This window comes from Hemibagrus wyckioides, linkage group LG28 (genome assembly GCF_019097595.1).
Source record: "Hemibagrus wyckioides isolate EC202008001 linkage group LG28, SWU_Hwy_1.0, whole genome shotgun sequence".
In the NCBI taxonomy this organism is placed as follows: Eukaryota; Metazoa; Chordata; class Actinopteri; order Siluriformes; family Bagridae; genus Hemibagrus; species Hemibagrus wyckioides.
The window spans coordinates 15935778-15954346 of NC_080737.1; the positions used below are offsets into that span (position 1 = coordinate 15935778).

Sequence of the window (18569 nt, forward strand, 5' to 3'; positions counted from 1 at the left end):
TACACCACTGCATCCAACGCTTTGCATTGCACTTGGTGATGTATGGCTTGGATGCAGCTGCTCGGCCATGGAAACCCATTCCATGAAGCTCTCTGCACACTGTTCTTGAGCTAATCTGAAGGCCACATGAAGTTTGGAGGTCTGTAGCGATTGACTCTGCAGAAAGTTGGCGACCTCTTCGCACTATGCACCTCAGCATCCGCTGACCCCGCTCCGTCAGTTTACGTGGCCTACCACTTCGTGGCTGAGTTGCTGTCGTTCCCAAACACTTCCACGTTCAGGACTGGATTTGTTGCACAGGTGGCATCCTATCACAGTTCCACACTGGAATTCACTGAGCTCCTGAGAGCGACCCATTCTTTCACAAATGTTTGTAAAAACAGTCTGCATGCCTAGGTGCTTGATTTTATACACCTGTGGCCATGGAAGTGATTGGAACACCTGATTCTGATTATTTGGATGGGTGAGCAAATACTTTTGGCAATATAGTGTATATATATATATATATATATATATATATATATATCGGATCACACGGGCCAGCCTTCGCTCCCCACGTGCATCAATGAGTCTTGGCCGCCCATGACCCTGTCACCGGTTCACCACTGTTCCTTCCTTGGACCACTTTTGATAGATACTGACCACTGCAGACCGGGAACACCCCACAAGAGCTGCAGTTTTGGAGATCCAGTGGTCTAGCCATCACAATTTGGCCCTTGCACATCAAACTCGCTCAAATCCTTACGCTTGTCCATTTTTCCTGCTTCTAACACATCAACTTTGAGGACAAAATGTTCACTTGCTGCCTAATATATCCCACCCACTAACAGGTGCCATGGTGAGGAGATCATCAGCGTTATTCACTTCACCTGTCAGTGCTTATAATGTTATGCCTGGTCGGTGTAAATTGTTTACATTCAAGTCACATTATTCCAGAGTGACTGTTAAAGCATCACTTCCTGTTACTCTCCCTAAGAAAGATGTTTCGACATAAACTATCCCAAAAAAAAAAAATTTGATGCACTTAAAGTGGCTGTTATATAATCAAAAGAAAAGCCCTCTTGTTCCTAGTCATTTAGAGTTTGAAATCCAGTTATTCTTGGTATTACAGTTTTTTTTTATTACATAAGCTCAGCTGTGTGAAACATTCAATTACACCGAAGGAAGCAGTATCTCCGAGTCTTAATTGGAGACTAAAGCCGAGGTTTGTGCTTGACGTCGTTTTAACAGGTTTGTGTGGTACGGGGTAATTTCGTAGGTAGAATAATAAGTCTGCTTGTTTTTTTTGATAGGCTTTTTATCTCATTATGGACACCTCAGTGCTCACAAACCACGTTCTAGTCATTTTCAGCAATGAATGTAGGCTTCCTTTTATCTGAAAATGGTTCGAGTCTGACCTTGAGTGCATCTGTCTGGCTGGTAGAAAGAAAAGAGTAGCTTTTCAGCTGACTATTTGTGCTTTAAAAAAAAAAATTGTTTTGTCGAATACCGTGTCCTTAAAACCTAGCAGCATTTGCAAATGCCGTTTTAGCGTCTGTCCAGATGCTTCTATATTACATGTGGTGAATGTAATTTTATAAATGTAATTTACCACATGTTTCATGTGTAACTTAAAACCTTGTAAAGCTTGACATCTGTGAAATGGCCTAATGAATGGTTACGACAAAATTGGTTTTCCATTCATTCTTCAAGAACTTGTTTTTTTTTTTTTTTACCCAGTCAGTCTGTTTAAAATTGTTTAGAATTGTTTGCCACAGCATCGGCTCCATAATCCCCCATATTGTTACTCTAAGACCGGGGATTTTTGAATTACATCTCCCCTTATAATGCCACCCTACTGTTTCCCAACGGATTGCATTGCAACATTGCAGGTAATCTTAATTAATGTTCCACCAAACAAACCACTCCAACACTGTTTGTGGTCTCATCAGCCGTTTCTAAAAAAGATTTCCTTCGTTATCCTTAAAGACGACAAAAGCCGAGGCATCACTGCGTGAATCACTGCGTCCTGCGATAACGTGGCACCTTCCATGGTATATAAAGACTCAAGGAAGCTGTTGTGGTCAGAGCGATTTGTTGGACCATCAACAGAAGAACCACGACCCAAGCCGAGAGAATGAAGCTGAACGTCTTCTCCATATTTTTCGCCATCGCCTTGTTGTCTGACGGCGACGTCAAGTCGGAGGCACTTCCGCTGGACAACATCGAAAACATAGACCTCGTCCAAGACTCTACTGGAGAAGAACTGGCTGAAAACGCCATGGCATCCGGACCAGGCGTTTCTAAGGTCATCCTAGTGGCGGACGCCGGCCTGCTGAGAATGCTGAAGGCTCTGGAAAGGAACATGCCCGAGAGGAGTCCTGATCGCAGAGACGGAAGCCCTGACCTCGGCTCCAGCATCTCCATCATCAGGAGGGACACCAAGAGGTGCATGGTGGGAAGGGTCTACCGTCCGTGCTGGGAAGTCTAGATCCTGTGGACGAGTCCGGGTGAAGAAATCCAGATCGCACCAGCTGATCCTTTTCCCTACATGCTATTTATCTGTATAGAATGATCCGCAATTAAAATGAGAGAAATATATTTTGTCTTGCGTCTTTCATGTTTATTTGAACCGTCACATCAGATGATATCCTCTGTGATAAACAAACGCTGCTGCATGGTAAGACATGATGGTATACATTTGTTTGAAATGTATACAAAACGGCATCAGATGCTACAAACGTAGTCTACCCTAAATAGTGTGACTAAATAGCAACTAAACCGTTGACCTGATGTACATGTACATAGATTTAGGATACAAGTTCATGAGATTTGATGAAGGGAATAACAAGAGGATGACTCACATCAGCTAGGGGAAACCATGTATGTGAGTATTTATTTCATCTACTCTTACATTTAACACAAATCTTTTTATTGAGGCTTTATCTCGTCTAGGTCATATTGCACATAAACCTGTTGCTCAGTGACCAAACGTATGACTAAATAACAAAATAAGTGATTGGTCAAAAGCTGCTGTTTAACTTCCACCAGTGGTTAAATAACAATACAACCCCATTGCAGAGTCTATAATCCAGTGCACAATAATAATTAAGTAAGTCTCCAAGCTAAATATTTGGTAATTATTACACAGTATATAAGACATAATCTTTTTTCTAAGCTCTTACCATAAAGGTAAGACTTCCAATCACCACCAATAATCTCTCTTGCTCCAGCTTTCTATCATTATTTCCGTCTCGATCTATAGAAAAATGCTCTACGAAGAGCTCTCATTGAACACCGCTCTTCTCCAAGTCAGCGTGACATAAGCACTTATTCTGAGGTCGCTCATCATGGCGCTGAGCACTTCTGTTTGTTATTGATCTGTAGGATGCTCTTAATCAGGACAGCTGACAAAGCTGCCACAGACAGGAAATCCATGGGGCTGAAAGACAAGAGGAAAACAGCAAGGACGCTCACTCGTGCAGTCCTCCCATTAACCAGACCAGAAATGAGATCTTTTTTCCTCCCTGGCATCCATCTTAATTTGCATTGTAGGCGTGCTCGAGCCGAAGACCCAACCACGTCAGAATGGAAATTCACAAATATCATTTTAAGATAAATATTTAATGCAGATCTGCCAAAACATTGTCAAGTACTTTTGTGAATATTTAGATATAATTGGAGGATTTGTGGCCGCAATTTTAATTCCATTGCAGTAGCTGAGTCTCACTGACATTAGAGCTGAAGTCTTGACTGTTTTTCTTCCTAACGCTTAACAATCATGCCATTTCTAGCAGAGCACATGAAGAGGTGTGACACAAAGTGTTGCTGCGTCATAGCTTTTCATTTTATTCAGCATCTGAAATCCATCGTGAACCAAGCTCTGCCTTTTCTCTTTTTCTGTTTTATTCACTGAAGCACAAAGTATTGGAAATGTTAGATCTCAAACCAAACAAGGTGCCACATAATTCAGCTGCTTGGCGGTTGAGGTGAACTCTCCAAAGGTTTGGTTTTCGGAAGGTAAAAAAAAAGTTTTCTGTACCAAAAGAAATGAATAAAAAAAAAAAGTTAAAAATGAAGCAAGACAACAGGTTAATACACACAGCGGATTTTATTAATTAATAAAAAATGTTAGAATGAAAGCAAGATGTTAAAGCTTTGTCATGTAACCAGTCTGTAAAAAAAGTGAGTAATAATAATAATAATAATAATAATAATAATAATAATAATGATAATAATAATAATAATAATAATAATAATAATAATAATAATAATAATAATAATAATAATACTCACTTTTACAGACCAGTTACTTGACAAGGTTTTGACTTCTTGCTTTAATAAAATAATAATAATAATAATAGTAATAATAATAATAATAATTATTATTATTATTATTATTATTATTATTATTATTATTATTATTATTATATTTAAAAATAGACCAAAAAAAATCACTCACAATTAAAGTTTGTATGAAAAAAACCATAGTAAATTTTCAAATTTTTGATTAAGGAAATCACACTGGTAAAGAAGCTACACAAAGTAATTACGCAATTTTTGTTTCACAGTTTAAAGTGCTTTAAAATATTAGCCAGCTTCTGTCACGTTTTCCACTAATCTTTTTAACTTCCCACCATTTCCCCATTGGGAGAACCCCAGACGCCATCTTTACTCTATTAGCACAAATAAACTTTATTAGATGTCATCTTGATAGGTTGAGGGAACAAGACAACGTACTGTACTGCAGATGTAGACTTCAGGAGCAGACGTCGGACAGAAGTCATTGCGATCTGTTGTGTTTTTTATTTCCAGTTATGAAACAATCGGCTAATACAATAGTTCAGTAATGCAATGCAATGTAATGTAACGTTCGCTCTGCTAGCTAGTTTAGAGAGCTTGTAGTTGAGGGAAACCTTTTTATTTATCTTATGTTGTCGGACAAGATGAAGTCATGAGAAATATCGATCCCATTCTGTTCAGTGCTTCTAAATGTAAATGTAGTGTGTAAATCACAAGGTAATTTGTTTTTCTATATATATATATATATTTCGGCTTACTACTAAGAGCTAAGAATGGCTCCTTGTTCTGAAACGAAGCCCAGGAAGAAACAATTCTGTATATAGTCCACTCTCATAAAATAGCAGAAAGTGATTCTTTTAAATCAGCAGAATGTCAATCTTCAGAACATTTCTCAATGCATAAACATCAGCTTTGTTGTACCCCTACAATCTGACCCATTGAAAGAGTAAAAAACAAGTCTTAATCTAAATAGCAACACACAAATTTGACACAATTTTACATTACACGCATGAGGGATTGCGTGTGTGTTCACTGCTCAGCTGAATGGGACCATTCACGGGCATTTGAGTCGAAAATCAATGTAATCATCATTTCCTTGTATCGAATTAGCGTGTAACCGTATCCGATCATTAAAATAAATATCACTGCTGGTGTCATTGAGAATCCATTAAGCAGCAGCACCAACAATCGCATGCTTGCATATGCCGTCATGGTCTAGCTGTTTAAGTCACGTTCCACAACCTTTCTATTATCCGTGCGAAGACGTTATTAGGATTCGTAGACAAACAAACAACCCTGTCTTGCCAAATCCACTCCCTCACGGGTCGTAAAAGCGAATTCCCAGGAAGGTTTCCAGGATTTCCAAGTGGCTCTTCGAGGTAAGCCGAAGCCAATAATTTTAAACACGCCGAACGCTGAATATATTTCCAGCTAGCGAGAGAACTTGGCTCTGCTTCCAGGGTTTTCTTGGAATTTTCTGAAAAGTGTCGGTATGTTCATTTTCCACAGCAGCGGGTAAAGAAGGCCTGCTCTGGGAACACTTCGGCGATTCATGTTTCACGAGGAATAAGTGAAACTATAGGATAGCGCAGGTTCTTATTATTGTTCGAGGCCAGAACATTGAGACACTGTGAAGGAGGTGAAGATCTAAAGCTCTGAGTTTTCGGAATATTCGAGATTAAAAGAGAATTTCCTTGAATCCTGTAACGTTTTCATACAGAGATAATGAAATAACGTAATTGTTGATGAGAGGTGGGTAAGACGCTCTATTTGGGACCTTCTCAGGGTTCTTGCTGAGAAATTCTTCAAGATTTAAAGTAGGATTCTAGGAAAAATGAAATTTTAAGGACTTACTCTTTTGCTACACACTCAGAAGAAAAAGAAACTGTATATCATTTTAGTGTATAGTATAAGTAGGCAAGTTGGACTGCAACACCTGCCATGTCTCCGCTTCAATCGCCATTTACTTTTAAATACTTGGATGCACTGCGTTGAATACTATTAATTACCTCCAATGAACTGCTGCTGTGATCTTCCAGACATATTCCAGATTATACTTAGTAGTCTATGCCTACTATAGTGTAATGACGTCTAATCCCACAATGGATCACCCAGAAAAGGAGAGGTCTCCCTCATGGCTTCTCAGGGAGTTTTTCCTTGCCACTCGCTCACCTCTGACCTTCTCATTAGGGCTTGATGTAAATCTGCTCTATGACAAGCTGATTTGCATCAATTGACCTCCAGTAGAAATGTACTGTATTACATGCTATTATTCTAACAGACTTCCTGTACAGGAACACTTAACATAATGAATAATTTGCTTGGGAAATGGTCGCAATATAATTTGCTCTAATTCGCTGTCTCGGTCTCTGTATTGCTATTACTACATTATTATCAGCCTTATGTATTTCCGGGGAAGTTCTCCTAAAGGACGCTCTACTACACGCGAATGTATTTTAGAATGAGTACAGCTCTAAATCACTAAAGAAATGGAGTGAAGAAGGAGAAGCGCCCAATCTCCATCCTGCCATCCCGTGGGAAAGGGCCTGGCTCCGCAGGGCCGGGTGACATCATTAATGGAGGTCTGGCTGGGGGAGGGGGAGACGTCCTGAATAATTTAGGAGCTTTGCATGCTGCAGATTGTGACCTGGGCAGCTGTTCAGACTGGGACCTTTTCCATAAGTGCATTAGGATAAGCTTGGAGGAAACAACCGACGAATCAATACACACTGTTTCTCCACTCGCAAGGGCTTTGGGAGATGAAGCCTTGTTGAAAATGAAGTTAATGGGAGGTATGCGAATTGGATTTGCACTCGTCTCCAGATCTGGTTCCTTCTCCGAATTGATATGATACGGATGCCAGAACTGACGGAGCACAAAGCTTCAAACAAAAATAAAAAAACAACAAAAACGCAGTCTGACTCCAGAGCTGTAAATATACAGCAGTGAGTGATGCGATAAATTATGTAACTTTATCTCATCACTAGCATATGTTGTCCCTGGTCATTTGACTCCTAAAGGCATTGAATATCATTAGGGTCAAACATTCAAACAAGGCATAAACGAAGCACGCATCTACAGGTTTCATTAAACCCAAATGTGTACAAATTGATTTTTTTTTTACTTTTTATTTCATTATAGCCCCAAACAGATGTCATCTAATCCCATGACATCTCGTCTCAACTTACTCCGATTACAGCAAGGATGGTCATGTGACCCTGACAGATGAGTCCACACAGAACCACTCACGAACACACACACACACACGAGTCTAATGGATTGACGGCATTAGAAGTCCAATAAAAAAAAACCCCAAAAAAAACGATTTCCAAATACGGCCTGAATGAAATTTTGATAAGATCAAATCAAAACTTTTTATCATGTTTCATCAACAATGCACTTCATCCAAGAATGTTTTTTTCATGAGTATGGTAATAACACACATCAGAGATTTATACGATAATAAAGGATTAGTGTTCTGCGGATCGATTCGTGACAACATTCGAGCAAACAGTTCCAAATCGTATTAGACCTTCCAGACATTTCATTTCCAAGAAAATACATGGAATTTGGATCAAACCATAGATTAATTGTATCAATACTGATTATCGGGTATTGACACGATACCATGCTCATTTCGCAATTAGTAATGGCAATCAAAGCAAAGCAAAGCAGACGGCAAACTGAAGATATCTCAAGGAGGAACTACAGCATCATCCAGCTTTTAAGCATTATATTTAATACAATCGTGGCTGTCAAGAGTGTACAAGACAGTGTCTTCGAGTGTTGTTATTAAAAATAGGGACTGTGTCCATGCACACAAAGGTGTGAGAGAGTTTGTGGAGAAAATGATAATGATGTATGGGAGAGCACTTCAGTTTGGCGAGCACTGAGCACATAAACATATGCATAACATATAAAACAGCATAGCATGTAGTACATAGACATAAAACTCTGTATAAGGGCAACACACTGCAGTAATCAAGATAAAGAAAAGGGTCCCCATTTGATTAATACTGCTTTTCAGGTTACTCAATTCAGTATCAGTATCTGAATTGTACTTGTCATGGATGGCTTGGTTAATTCCCTGCTGGAACGCCCCCAGGTTTGTTTATACCCTGTGCCATGTGTCTGTGTTCTCACGTGTTTGCCCCGTGCGATCCTTAGCCTGTTCCCGCCTCTGCACACCTGTCCCTCTTATTTCACTAATTACCTCTCCATTTATACCAGTTGTCTTACACGTGTTGTGGGCTTGTCATCGTGTGCTGTTGGTTACCTGTATATCGTTGGTTTCTGTATCTTCTTCAGTATTTTTGTTCCTAGTTCTGTTTTCCAGTGCCTGATCATTTTGTTTATCCCTGCACTTGGGGAAGATTTTTTCCCCCACCTGGCAACCCGTGCCCTGACAGTTCTCATCTTCAGTCTGATACTGATGTCTTACTAAGACCAACATATATAAGACATTTACATTTCTGGTATTTGGCAGTCACCCTTATCTAAAGCAACTTACTTTTTATGCAACTGAGGGTTAAGGACCTTGCTCAAGGGCCCAAGCAGTGGTATAGCTTGGTAGACCAAACTCACAATGAAGAAATAAGAACTATTCAGTTATAGATCAACCAAAAATCTGAACTAATGCCAGACCTGGTATCCAGGTAGTCTCGGAGTTTATTTCTCTCAAGCCTGAACTGATTAACCTCTATGTTCACACCTGGTGAAACTCAACGCCACATTGGGGCACAATAGAGGTCTTTCTTTCCTTCATGTGCCATTGAGCAGCAGAGGTCTGTAAAGTTCAGTAAGCACATAGAGCATTTATTTGAAAATCTATAAATTCTGAAAACGAAGGCCTCTGTGTTTATTTATGCATGGGGCTCCAGGCAGCAGGAAGGTTCTCTCAGACTGCCAGCTTCGCTCCTTAGTGCCATGTGGATGCTTGGTGTAAGGCAATTTGAACAAACTGAAGAACACATGTTCTGGAGAGATTCTTGACTAATAGGGTTTTAACTGTGGCTTGACTACGTTCACAAGTACGCTTGTAAAAAAAAAAAGAAGAAGGCATAGTGCAGTAATATGGGCAGAGTGCAAATTATACAATTACATGTCAGGGAGTTTAATATGTAAACCAGCTATCAGGAATGTTTCTTTCTCTGTAGTTAGCAAAAGTCTAGCAGGAATATACTCCCTGTTTAACACAATGCTAGACAAATGTAAACAAAATGCTTATAGCTAACAAATGAAAGAGTGATCAGCTGTGGCTAGCTAATAACCTAGTGGTTAGCAAGTAGCACGATGAGTTTACCAGCTAATACAAATACGTTGTAAACTGGTTGTGCTTTGACCGTGGCAAAAACAGATGTGGTCAAATAAAATGGACATAAAAAAAACCCCCACAAAAGCAGTTTAGACACAATCACACTTGAGATAGATAGCTAACCACCTAGTGGCTAGCTAGTAGCAAGATATGTCAACCAGCTAATACAACTACACAGTGGTTGAGTTTCTACTATGGAAAAGTGTGGCTTAGCTACAAATGAGGACAGCCCACTTAAACCCCACTTGAGCTAGCTAGTGAACAAGCTATTAGCTAGTTAGTAACAAGATAAGTTACCCAGCTAATACAAATACATGTTTACAAAGAGAACCAGTTGTGGTTTTACTACTGTCAATAATAAATGGAAAGAAATGAACATAAAAAAGCACAAATTAGCTTATTTGTTTTCAAATAAAAGAGGGACTTGAGGTAACAAATTAGTAGCTAGCCAGCAGCAAGATAAATAAAGCAGCTACTGTTAACGTAGCTTAGCAGGTACCCGGTGTTATATATTCACCTGACATGATACAAGATACTTCAATGACACGTGTTAATAAGTTTATAGCGCATTTAACATATTGCCACGTGAAATTCCATGACTAAACTGGTTGATGAATGGTATTGCAGGGTTGTGAGCGTGTCTTTCAGAAATGGCTGGAGAAACATTTACTAATCTACTTCTTAAAAATGTTTACATAGACATACATTTTTGTTTACAGTGAACAGATTCAGTATGGAAAGATTAACAAGGATTATCAAATGGTGTGGTTCATTGGAGGGGTGTTTGAATGTGTTGTTATGAAAAAGAAGCATACTGACTTTAACATAATGTTTACTACTTTTACTGAGCAGATGTCATTTCTAAAATGTTTTGTGTTGGAAAGAGACAGGATAAAGTCTAAATTAGCGTTCCCAGACCACCTAATTCACCCTATAATCTGAAGATTTGGATTATTTTGACCACAAGGTTGAATGTGATTTGGAATCCTTATTAATAAGCACTTACGATTTACTTCCACTTACAGGAAAGCAATGTGAGTTAGTAATATTACTACTATAATAAACACTTTACAGTCTGATCCAGTCTCCCACATCACCACCACTACTACAGGCAATAGGCTTCCATTAAAAAAAAAAACAAAAAAACCTGAACCCAGAATCACAGCTCATGCTTCCTCTTCTGGAAAGCATTGGCAGTGTAAGATGATCTCACTGTCCAGCGGTGACCTCAGCCCGAAAGAATTAAAGGGACTCTCGACAGTTCAGGTCTTTCACAGGAACCCAGCTTCATTATCACCACCGTCTGGGGTGGAGATATGGAGATAAGCCCCTCCCATTACAAGAAGCACACATTCATGAAATCAGTCGAGTAGAAACCATGTCTTATAATGGTAGCCTCTCTCTGTTAAGGGTTTAAATGGTACTAATCCTACATAAACAAATACATGCACCTGAATAGTTCCTTAACTATAAAAAAAGCATATAATTTAGATGATTTTTAGATATGAATTTGAACTTATTCATACCACATTGACCAGATTATTGAATGAAAGACATAAAAGTACAGTGAAATTGGTCGAATAGAATAAAAGAAAGAGCAATAATAATTTTTAAAAATTCTAAAAATACTATCATTTACTTTCTAAATAAATTTAGACTTGTAGACCGAAATATAAACAAATGTTAATAATAATAATAATAATAATAATAATAATAATAATAATAATAATAATAATAATAATAATAATTTATTATTAAATTATTATTATTATTATTATTATTATTATTATTATTATTATTATTATTATTATGTATGCTAAAGTAACACAACTTGTAGTACAAAAAAACTTTATAAATTATAAACCACCCTATGTTTTAGACGTATTCATAATAATATACTGAAAAATAATCTCATATTGTACTGTATTTGAACTTGGTTCACCAAAGGCTATTCATTTAAAGAAATATGAGCATTTAATCTTATGCACATGGCATATAAGGAATATTTTAATATTTTATTTTGCTAAACTCATCATATGTGGACAGCTGGATTTCAATCAAAGCAAGCAATCATAACGATTATTGATCAGACAACATTTATTAGGCTTTTCTGTAAAGAGAGTTCAGACAGATGTACTTGAAACCCATGCTGCCATTGTGCTGCTTTTTGTGTCAGACATCTTGGACATTTTGGACATAGAGGAATAATAATCAAGGAGCAACAGAAATCAGGACAGCGGTTTATATTCTAGTGAGGAATTGATTCGTCGTGATTCCTCAGTTAGGGATTCGGAGGTGATTTACAGCTTGGATTTCATTACAGAATCACCTTGAATTACGTCTGCAAGAATAAACACCATATTCTTTAATATGCATCTACTCTTGCTGACGTTTGTGACACTAGTTTAAGCCGAGACATTACCTTCACCTAGGCAGACAAGGGAAATGAGCATTTTCATCATTCTTTGTCCTTAATTAAAGCTGAAAATACTTTTCATTACCACTCAAGGCATTTCAGTTATAGCTCAGACTTTGCTTTGGTTAGATGAAACCAAGCTTTGACTATTTTGTGTGAAAAACTAGCAGGAACTTTACAGTTCATACATTTTTCCGGTGGTACATCTGGCCATCTGCTTAAAATAGTGAATGCTAAAGCAGAGGCCCACGTTTTTCACGAGTAGGACGTATAGGCTGTGCTCTGTGACCGCTGGGTTACGAGCCAAGGTTAGAAAGGTCTGCTTTATGCTACGTGTATAAATATAGTCGCAAACAAGGTTAAGAGGTTACAGCCGAGTCCTGGTTTACGCCACATTTATAAATATAGCAACAAGGTTAAGAACAATGGGACACTGTGATAGATCAAGCGAAGTGAACTGGAGGACAAATAGAGCACATCAAATGAACCAAAAAGAATTCCAGTTCAACACAATGGGACATTATTTGGTACAGGTTCAGTGCTGAAACAATGCTGTAACATACCCAAAACCTAACATTTATCAACTGATGTAAAGCACTGAATGGCTTAAAAACGTTCCCTTGCATTGTTTAAGTCTTGTTTACTCTTGACTCCCGTTAGTGTTTTTATTTAAAGTGTACAATGCTTGCAATGCTAGTAAAGCTGACTAAGACACTGATAAATTATTTGGAAATGCAGTTAGCTTTCACAGAACAAGGACTAGATTGGGATTCGAGATTAAGCTAGTACGAGAGCGCCCTCTGTTGGAGGTTTCATGGAAAGAACCACGAAACAGTGACGCTAATGCTAATGGAAGTCATTTGGTCCAAAATAAAATCAGTTGAAACACTGGAAAAGCCTATTATATGTTTATTAAAGGAAATCAGATTTTTTTTGGTAATGTTATGTTGCACCATTGTAGAGTTTGTTCATCTTTTTAACCGAACCGGTGTCTGTTGGTTGAGATGCAAGACAACAAAGCTAGCCTTTAAATCATAAAATCTGCTGTGAGCATGATAAAACTTAAGAAAAATGTACATAGCAAGACTGAATAAGCCATCTAGAAAGCTGAAGTGACAAAACATTAGAGAAAAGAGTGGCTTAATGTCATATCACTTTGCAAAAGCACTTGAACGTACTTAAGGTACCTCTAGCCCTTCTCTAAGGACACAAGGACTTCTTAAACAGCTTCATGCTAAGGATTATATGTGGCCACACGGTTTAGTTGATGCTTATCCACTCATGTTTTAGTTCCTTCAAACTAATTTAAATCAGACATTTCTGCTTCAACACATGATAAACATCTCATGCTCTCCAACTTCAGACTGAAACCGAGTAGTTTAGTCTAGCTGTATGTCCAAGACCCACAAATCCAACACATCTTGTTTTAATATATTTCCAGATTAAACTGCTTCCAGCTTCACCAAGGCTTTCACAATTAATACCAGGGAAAATCCAGTGTACTCATCAAATCCCAAGTGCACAAAACAATTCTATTGCTGTAGTACTTACCAGTAGACACCACCACAAAGCAACTTCACAGAAACATGATTCAGATCTAAAATGTCTTCCTAATAAGCAAGCCAGAGGAAGAAACCAAGAGGAACTAGATGACAAGAGGGAACCCATCCTCACCCATGAGGGCACAATCTTTGAGCTATACAGAACATGTCAATTGTGAGCATGCAGGCCAGTTATTTCTTAGGATGTAACTTGAGTATGTTAAGTGGACATTAACTGTTCAGTGTTTGATCACAAATCTGTTCTGGGTGATTAGTGACCATAAGAGACACAAATACCATAACAGGTTAAAAGATAAGCCAAGGGCCAAGTGCAACACAGTGGTTAGGTCTTGACTCTGGGGTAGGATCACCATCCTTCTATAGAACTAGGAACAGGAATTTGATGCTATAGCATTCCATAAAATTTAAAATAAAGAGTACACCAAGGAGACCCAAAAAAAAAGCAATCCCCATTAGAGTAAACACTTAAAATGTTTATTGTAAAATAAAAAAGGTACAAGATTGCACATCTCTAGAACACATGAACAAGTTACATTTACCAAGATATTGGCAGTGTAGAATAAAGCATCCTGGCCTAATGCACAACCTTAAAGCCACCCTTCATCAACTTCAAAAAACCATTTAAAACAAAGTAAAAGCATGTGATTAAGTTACACTTTTTACAAAGGTCAGCACACAGTGCTAGAGTCCATTCCAATCTCACTAGGAGACTTGCTTGGCGAGGTCCTTGACCATTGCCGATTTAAGCTGAGAGATGGATGCAATCCTCATTTGCTTCTGACTGGAGTACTTGTTCTTAACCGCCTGAGAGCAAGAGAACAAAACCATTATGTTATAAACAGAGCAGCTGCTGGAAGACATTTCTGTAGATATTTAAACCCCACTCACCAGGTGTTTCGAGAGTCCTTCGTTGACTTTGACCACGTTCTTGGCAATGTGCTGCATTACAGGGATCAGGCTGTCCTCGGTGTAGCCCATGTAATACTGCAGGGTGGGGGTCTGAAAGGAGCCGAGGAAAGGAGTAAATTTTGACCATCCAAAACTATAAAGATTGGTTCTTGCAAAGTAGGGGTTAAAGGGAACTTACCCATTCTCCACAGTTTAAGACTTTCTGCATGAGGGCGAAGGCAGCACTGGCAACCAGAGAGGGAGCAAAATGCACCATGTCATAGTCCACCATTGTAAGCTCCACAAAGTACTTAGCCAAAGTGTGCTGCTCTGCTGTAACCTATGAAGAGGTCAAGGTTATTAATCTGTCTTGTAATCAAGAGACCTTCCCCTGCCCCCTTTTGCAGTGTAAAGAGTAGGCATCACTGCAATTATGTCATATGCTTATGTTCCTGTAATAGCCTTAAGCCATAATCTTAAATTAGGCCAATTCACAAATTTCCTGGTCATTCTACATAATTACTACATGTCCAGCATTACACAGTCTGCAGAACTCAAATCTAACCAAATGATTAATTGCACCTCAAAAAATTGAGGCATGACATTTGATCATGTTCTGAGGCATTTTGGTTACTAGAGATATGGAAAACTTGCTTTGTCAGCTGCAAATTCACTTAGTGAGACTGGCTACAGGAAGCTAAACAATCGGATTCAAACATTTCTACTGATCAGTTAGGTAACCGTGATTAAGATCAGGCAGTAATCTGTACCTCTCCAATTTTTGAGGCCCTACGGAGGAACTGGAGTGGCAGAGGTCTTCCAAAGCTGAACTTCAGGACTCTCAGGATGTTCATCTCCATGTCCCGGATCTGAGCGGTGCTGTAAGCACGGTCCGTGACGAAGGCAAAGTCTGCAATCTCAGGTGGGTACATTTCCTCATATTTGGAGGCAATGAACATAGCAGTTACACCAACCAGCTGAAGCTGCTTTTTTGGAACAGGGTGGTCCTGTTGGCAAAAAGAAAACCTTTAAGCACACAACCACCATGTTTTTGATTGAAGAGCCAGAGAATGCCAGAGCTACCTACCTGAAGAAAGCGGTCGATGATAGCAATAGTCATGTACATGGTCTCCTGCAGCAGCCGAAACTTGATTTGGACCTGGACAAGCCAATCAATAAGGATGGCACGCATGTTCCCGGTGACTTCCCTTCCTTCCAGATACTTTGGTCTGACAGCCTGATCAGCCTAGAAGACAAATGCAATACAAAAAAAAAAAAAAGGAAACTAAGCATAGAAGCAACTTAAGGTAACTAAATTGACAAATTGTTAACTTGACTGACCTCAAGTTGCCGGAGATATTTGTAGATGTCCTTCACATATTCACTGCAGAGCATGGGATTGTCGTAGTCATCAGCATCTACGTCTTTGATATTGAGAAGCACATCAGAGAAAGCCTGGCACAGCTCATCTGGGGCACAGCCAGATGTTTCCATGGGCACAGGAGAGGACGGCTCTGAAAATGCCTAAAAAGGATTGAGAGAACTTTACTTGAAAAGTTCCAGCTCAAAGGCACATGTTCCAATTTGGACCAGATCTACCAGGCAAATTAAGAAACAAGAAATGTTACCTCATTTTCCACTTCAGGTAACTGCTTGGGCTCCTGTTTTGGCTGTTGAACTGGCTCAGGAACTTTCTCTTCAACCACCACAGGTGCAACCTTCACATCCTGCGTCACAAAACATTCATATACACCACAACTTAAACATTACCACAAAAACAACAAATTAATCTGAATCTAACCCATTAGCACTTTATAGCTGTGTATATGACATTACAGCATTGCCTTGAAGAAACATTGTTCTAGTGTATACTGAAATAAACAGGGACTTCACAATAAAACTAAAAGGAAACTAGAGCTCTTCAGACCTTCATCTCTACTTCACTGGAGCAACAAACATTTAGGGGGATTCCAGTTTCAGGGCCTTGAAATTGAAAGCTTAGAGGCGGAAAATGGCAGCTTATAAAGAGCACCATAGGCAGTTGGACAGCTGCAGGCTTTAGACTCCAGCCATACTGGGTGATTTTCTGGAGTACACCAAACACCATCTAACACCAGTGAAAAATCTAATGAATAAATATTGGGAATATTCTTATGAAAAAACATTTTCCTAACCACTGATGTTTACTTGAACATAATAAGCATGTTTTCACTTTCAAAAGATGGGCAATCATTTCAAAAGGAGGTTATAGTACACATCATGGGGTTGTGGTTAAGCTTAGTGTAGATATGTTCGATTAGTGATCAGAAGGCTGTGAGTTTTAACCCCAGGTCCACCAAGATGCCAATGCCAGGCCCCTGAGCAAGGCCCTTAACCCTTAATTGCTCAGTTGTATAAAATGAGAAATAGTAAAGTCATTGTATAAGGATGCATGTATTTTAAATAAAAAAAAAAAAAGCAGTAAATTAAAAAAGTAGGGGGAAAAAAGTGATAGTAAGTCATTTTAGGTTAAATATTTAAAAAAGAAAACAAAAAAGATGCAAGTTTGGGGGAAACACCAACAACTGAGTGCAGTTTTTAAACAGGAAGAAAGGCGTGGCTTCGGATTGATAAGCATTCGAGCGAGTATTATTCCAAATTTACAAGTAATACATTTAATAAATATTTACACTAAAATAAATAAAAAAGTTCACCTTTTTCCTCAGAGGTTGTCGAGGCAGAACCGCGTTCCCGATTTCCCCCAGCGCGGCCCTCGGCCTCAGCACGGGCTTGTTTGCAGTGACCGCTTTACCGGTCACTGGGAGCTGGTTCTCACTGCTGGGCAGGCGAGTACTCTAAAGGCAAAATAAATCAATTAATAATAATTAAAACATTACTGCAAAGAAGTCTCGAGCGCGCCATCACACAAAAGCAAACCGGAAATAGTCTAAACACAGCACGAGCGCACAAAAATACCACTAAAAAGGCGATGCATCGTCGCTGCGTTAAATACACTCTTCTATAAAGCATTAAGCAAGCTCAAGTTCTACAGATATTTATATTTAGGAAACAAAAACCTCACCCTTGTAATACGCAGCGCCATTTCAAAACTCTTGTCCTTTTGCACTCCTCTACACGAACTGGTTTAAACAGCACGAGACCACGCTACTCTTCTGCCCCGTGGTTTAAATTGTCGCTCCTTCGAACGTGATTCGCTGCGTTCTAAAAAATCAGTCGGCGCTGATTGGTCGAGCGGCACCTGATGACAATGCGTTGCCCAGGCGACTAAACGTGGGCGGAGACTCGAGTTAAAAAATCTTTTCTTCGCTACGTAGCATGGCTCGTGACACGTCTGGTAATGAACGCCATCTAATGCACCGGAATATGTGGAGCGATAATAATAATAATAATAATAATAATAATAATAATAATAATAAAAGTAATAAAACGACTCGTGGTATGAAATTTAAAAAAATGAGTCTTTGATTAAATAAAAGCCATAGGAAGTTTAGAGCAGGAAATGACATATAATAATAATAATAATAATAATAATAATAATAATAATAATAATAAAAGTAATAAAATGACTCATGGTATAAAATTTTAAAAAATGAGTCTTTGATTAAATAAAAGCCATAGGAAGTTTAGAGCAGGAAATGACGTATATTTTTTTGCACCCACACTGGAAACCAGTAAACAGAAATTTTGTGTTCCACTGCATCCATTTTGATATTACTGGACATTTTGTTTATTATTTTGTTTTCCATCTACAGGTCTTACGTTAAGAATGAACCACCACCGGTGTACGCTCTTAGAGGAAATACATCAACACCTAGTATAGTTGGATATTTCTCCAATAATAACAACACATCCCCAAGTGTTTTATTCCACTTATACCACACCACGTTCATCTATTCGCATCATTAATCGACCTACTGCAATGTTTTTGGAAGGGGAAAGCCAGAGGAAGCCTATACAGATGCACAGAGAAACCTCCGAACAAATCAGGGAGAGAAATCAGAATCAGAAACAATAATCTTTTATTATAATTACAATTCATATTGGCCAAATGTGCTCACAAACTTCAGGCATAAAACACACACCAGGAAAAATAGCTAGAAAGTATAAA

The 18569-nt window shown here is 38.7% G+C and overlaps 2 protein-coding genes across 2 annotated transcripts; one reads left to right on the top strand and one right to left on the bottom strand.

Moving 5' to 3' along the window:
• The first annotated feature begins 2052 nt into the window (after window positions 1-2052).
• pmchl (pro-melanin-concentrating hormone, like) lies at window positions 2053-2580 on the top strand. The gene has a single exon (XM_058383737.1). The coding sequence runs from the start codon at window positions 2117-2119 to the stop codon at window positions 2468-2470; it is 354 nt and encodes a 117-aa protein (XP_058239720.1). The 5' UTR covers window positions 2053-2116; the 3' UTR covers window positions 2471-2580.
• An 11445-nt stretch (window positions 2581-14025) lies between these two features.
• Window positions 14026-17670, bottom strand: ccnb1 (cyclin B1). Its single transcript, XM_058382482.1, has 9 exons — window positions 17523-17670; window positions 17155-17295; window positions 16090-16188; window positions 15803-15985; window positions 15549-15707; window positions 15232-15468; window positions 14661-14801; window positions 14462-14572; window positions 14026-14377 (listed from the first exon to the last, which is right to left on the bottom strand). Exons 1-9 carry the CDS (start codon window positions 17541-17543, stop codon window positions 14276-14278), a joined length of 1194 nt encoding a protein of 397 aa, XP_058238465.1. The 5' UTR covers window positions 17544-17670; the 3' UTR covers window positions 14026-14275.
• Between the last annotated feature and the right edge of the window lie 899 nt (window positions 17671-18569).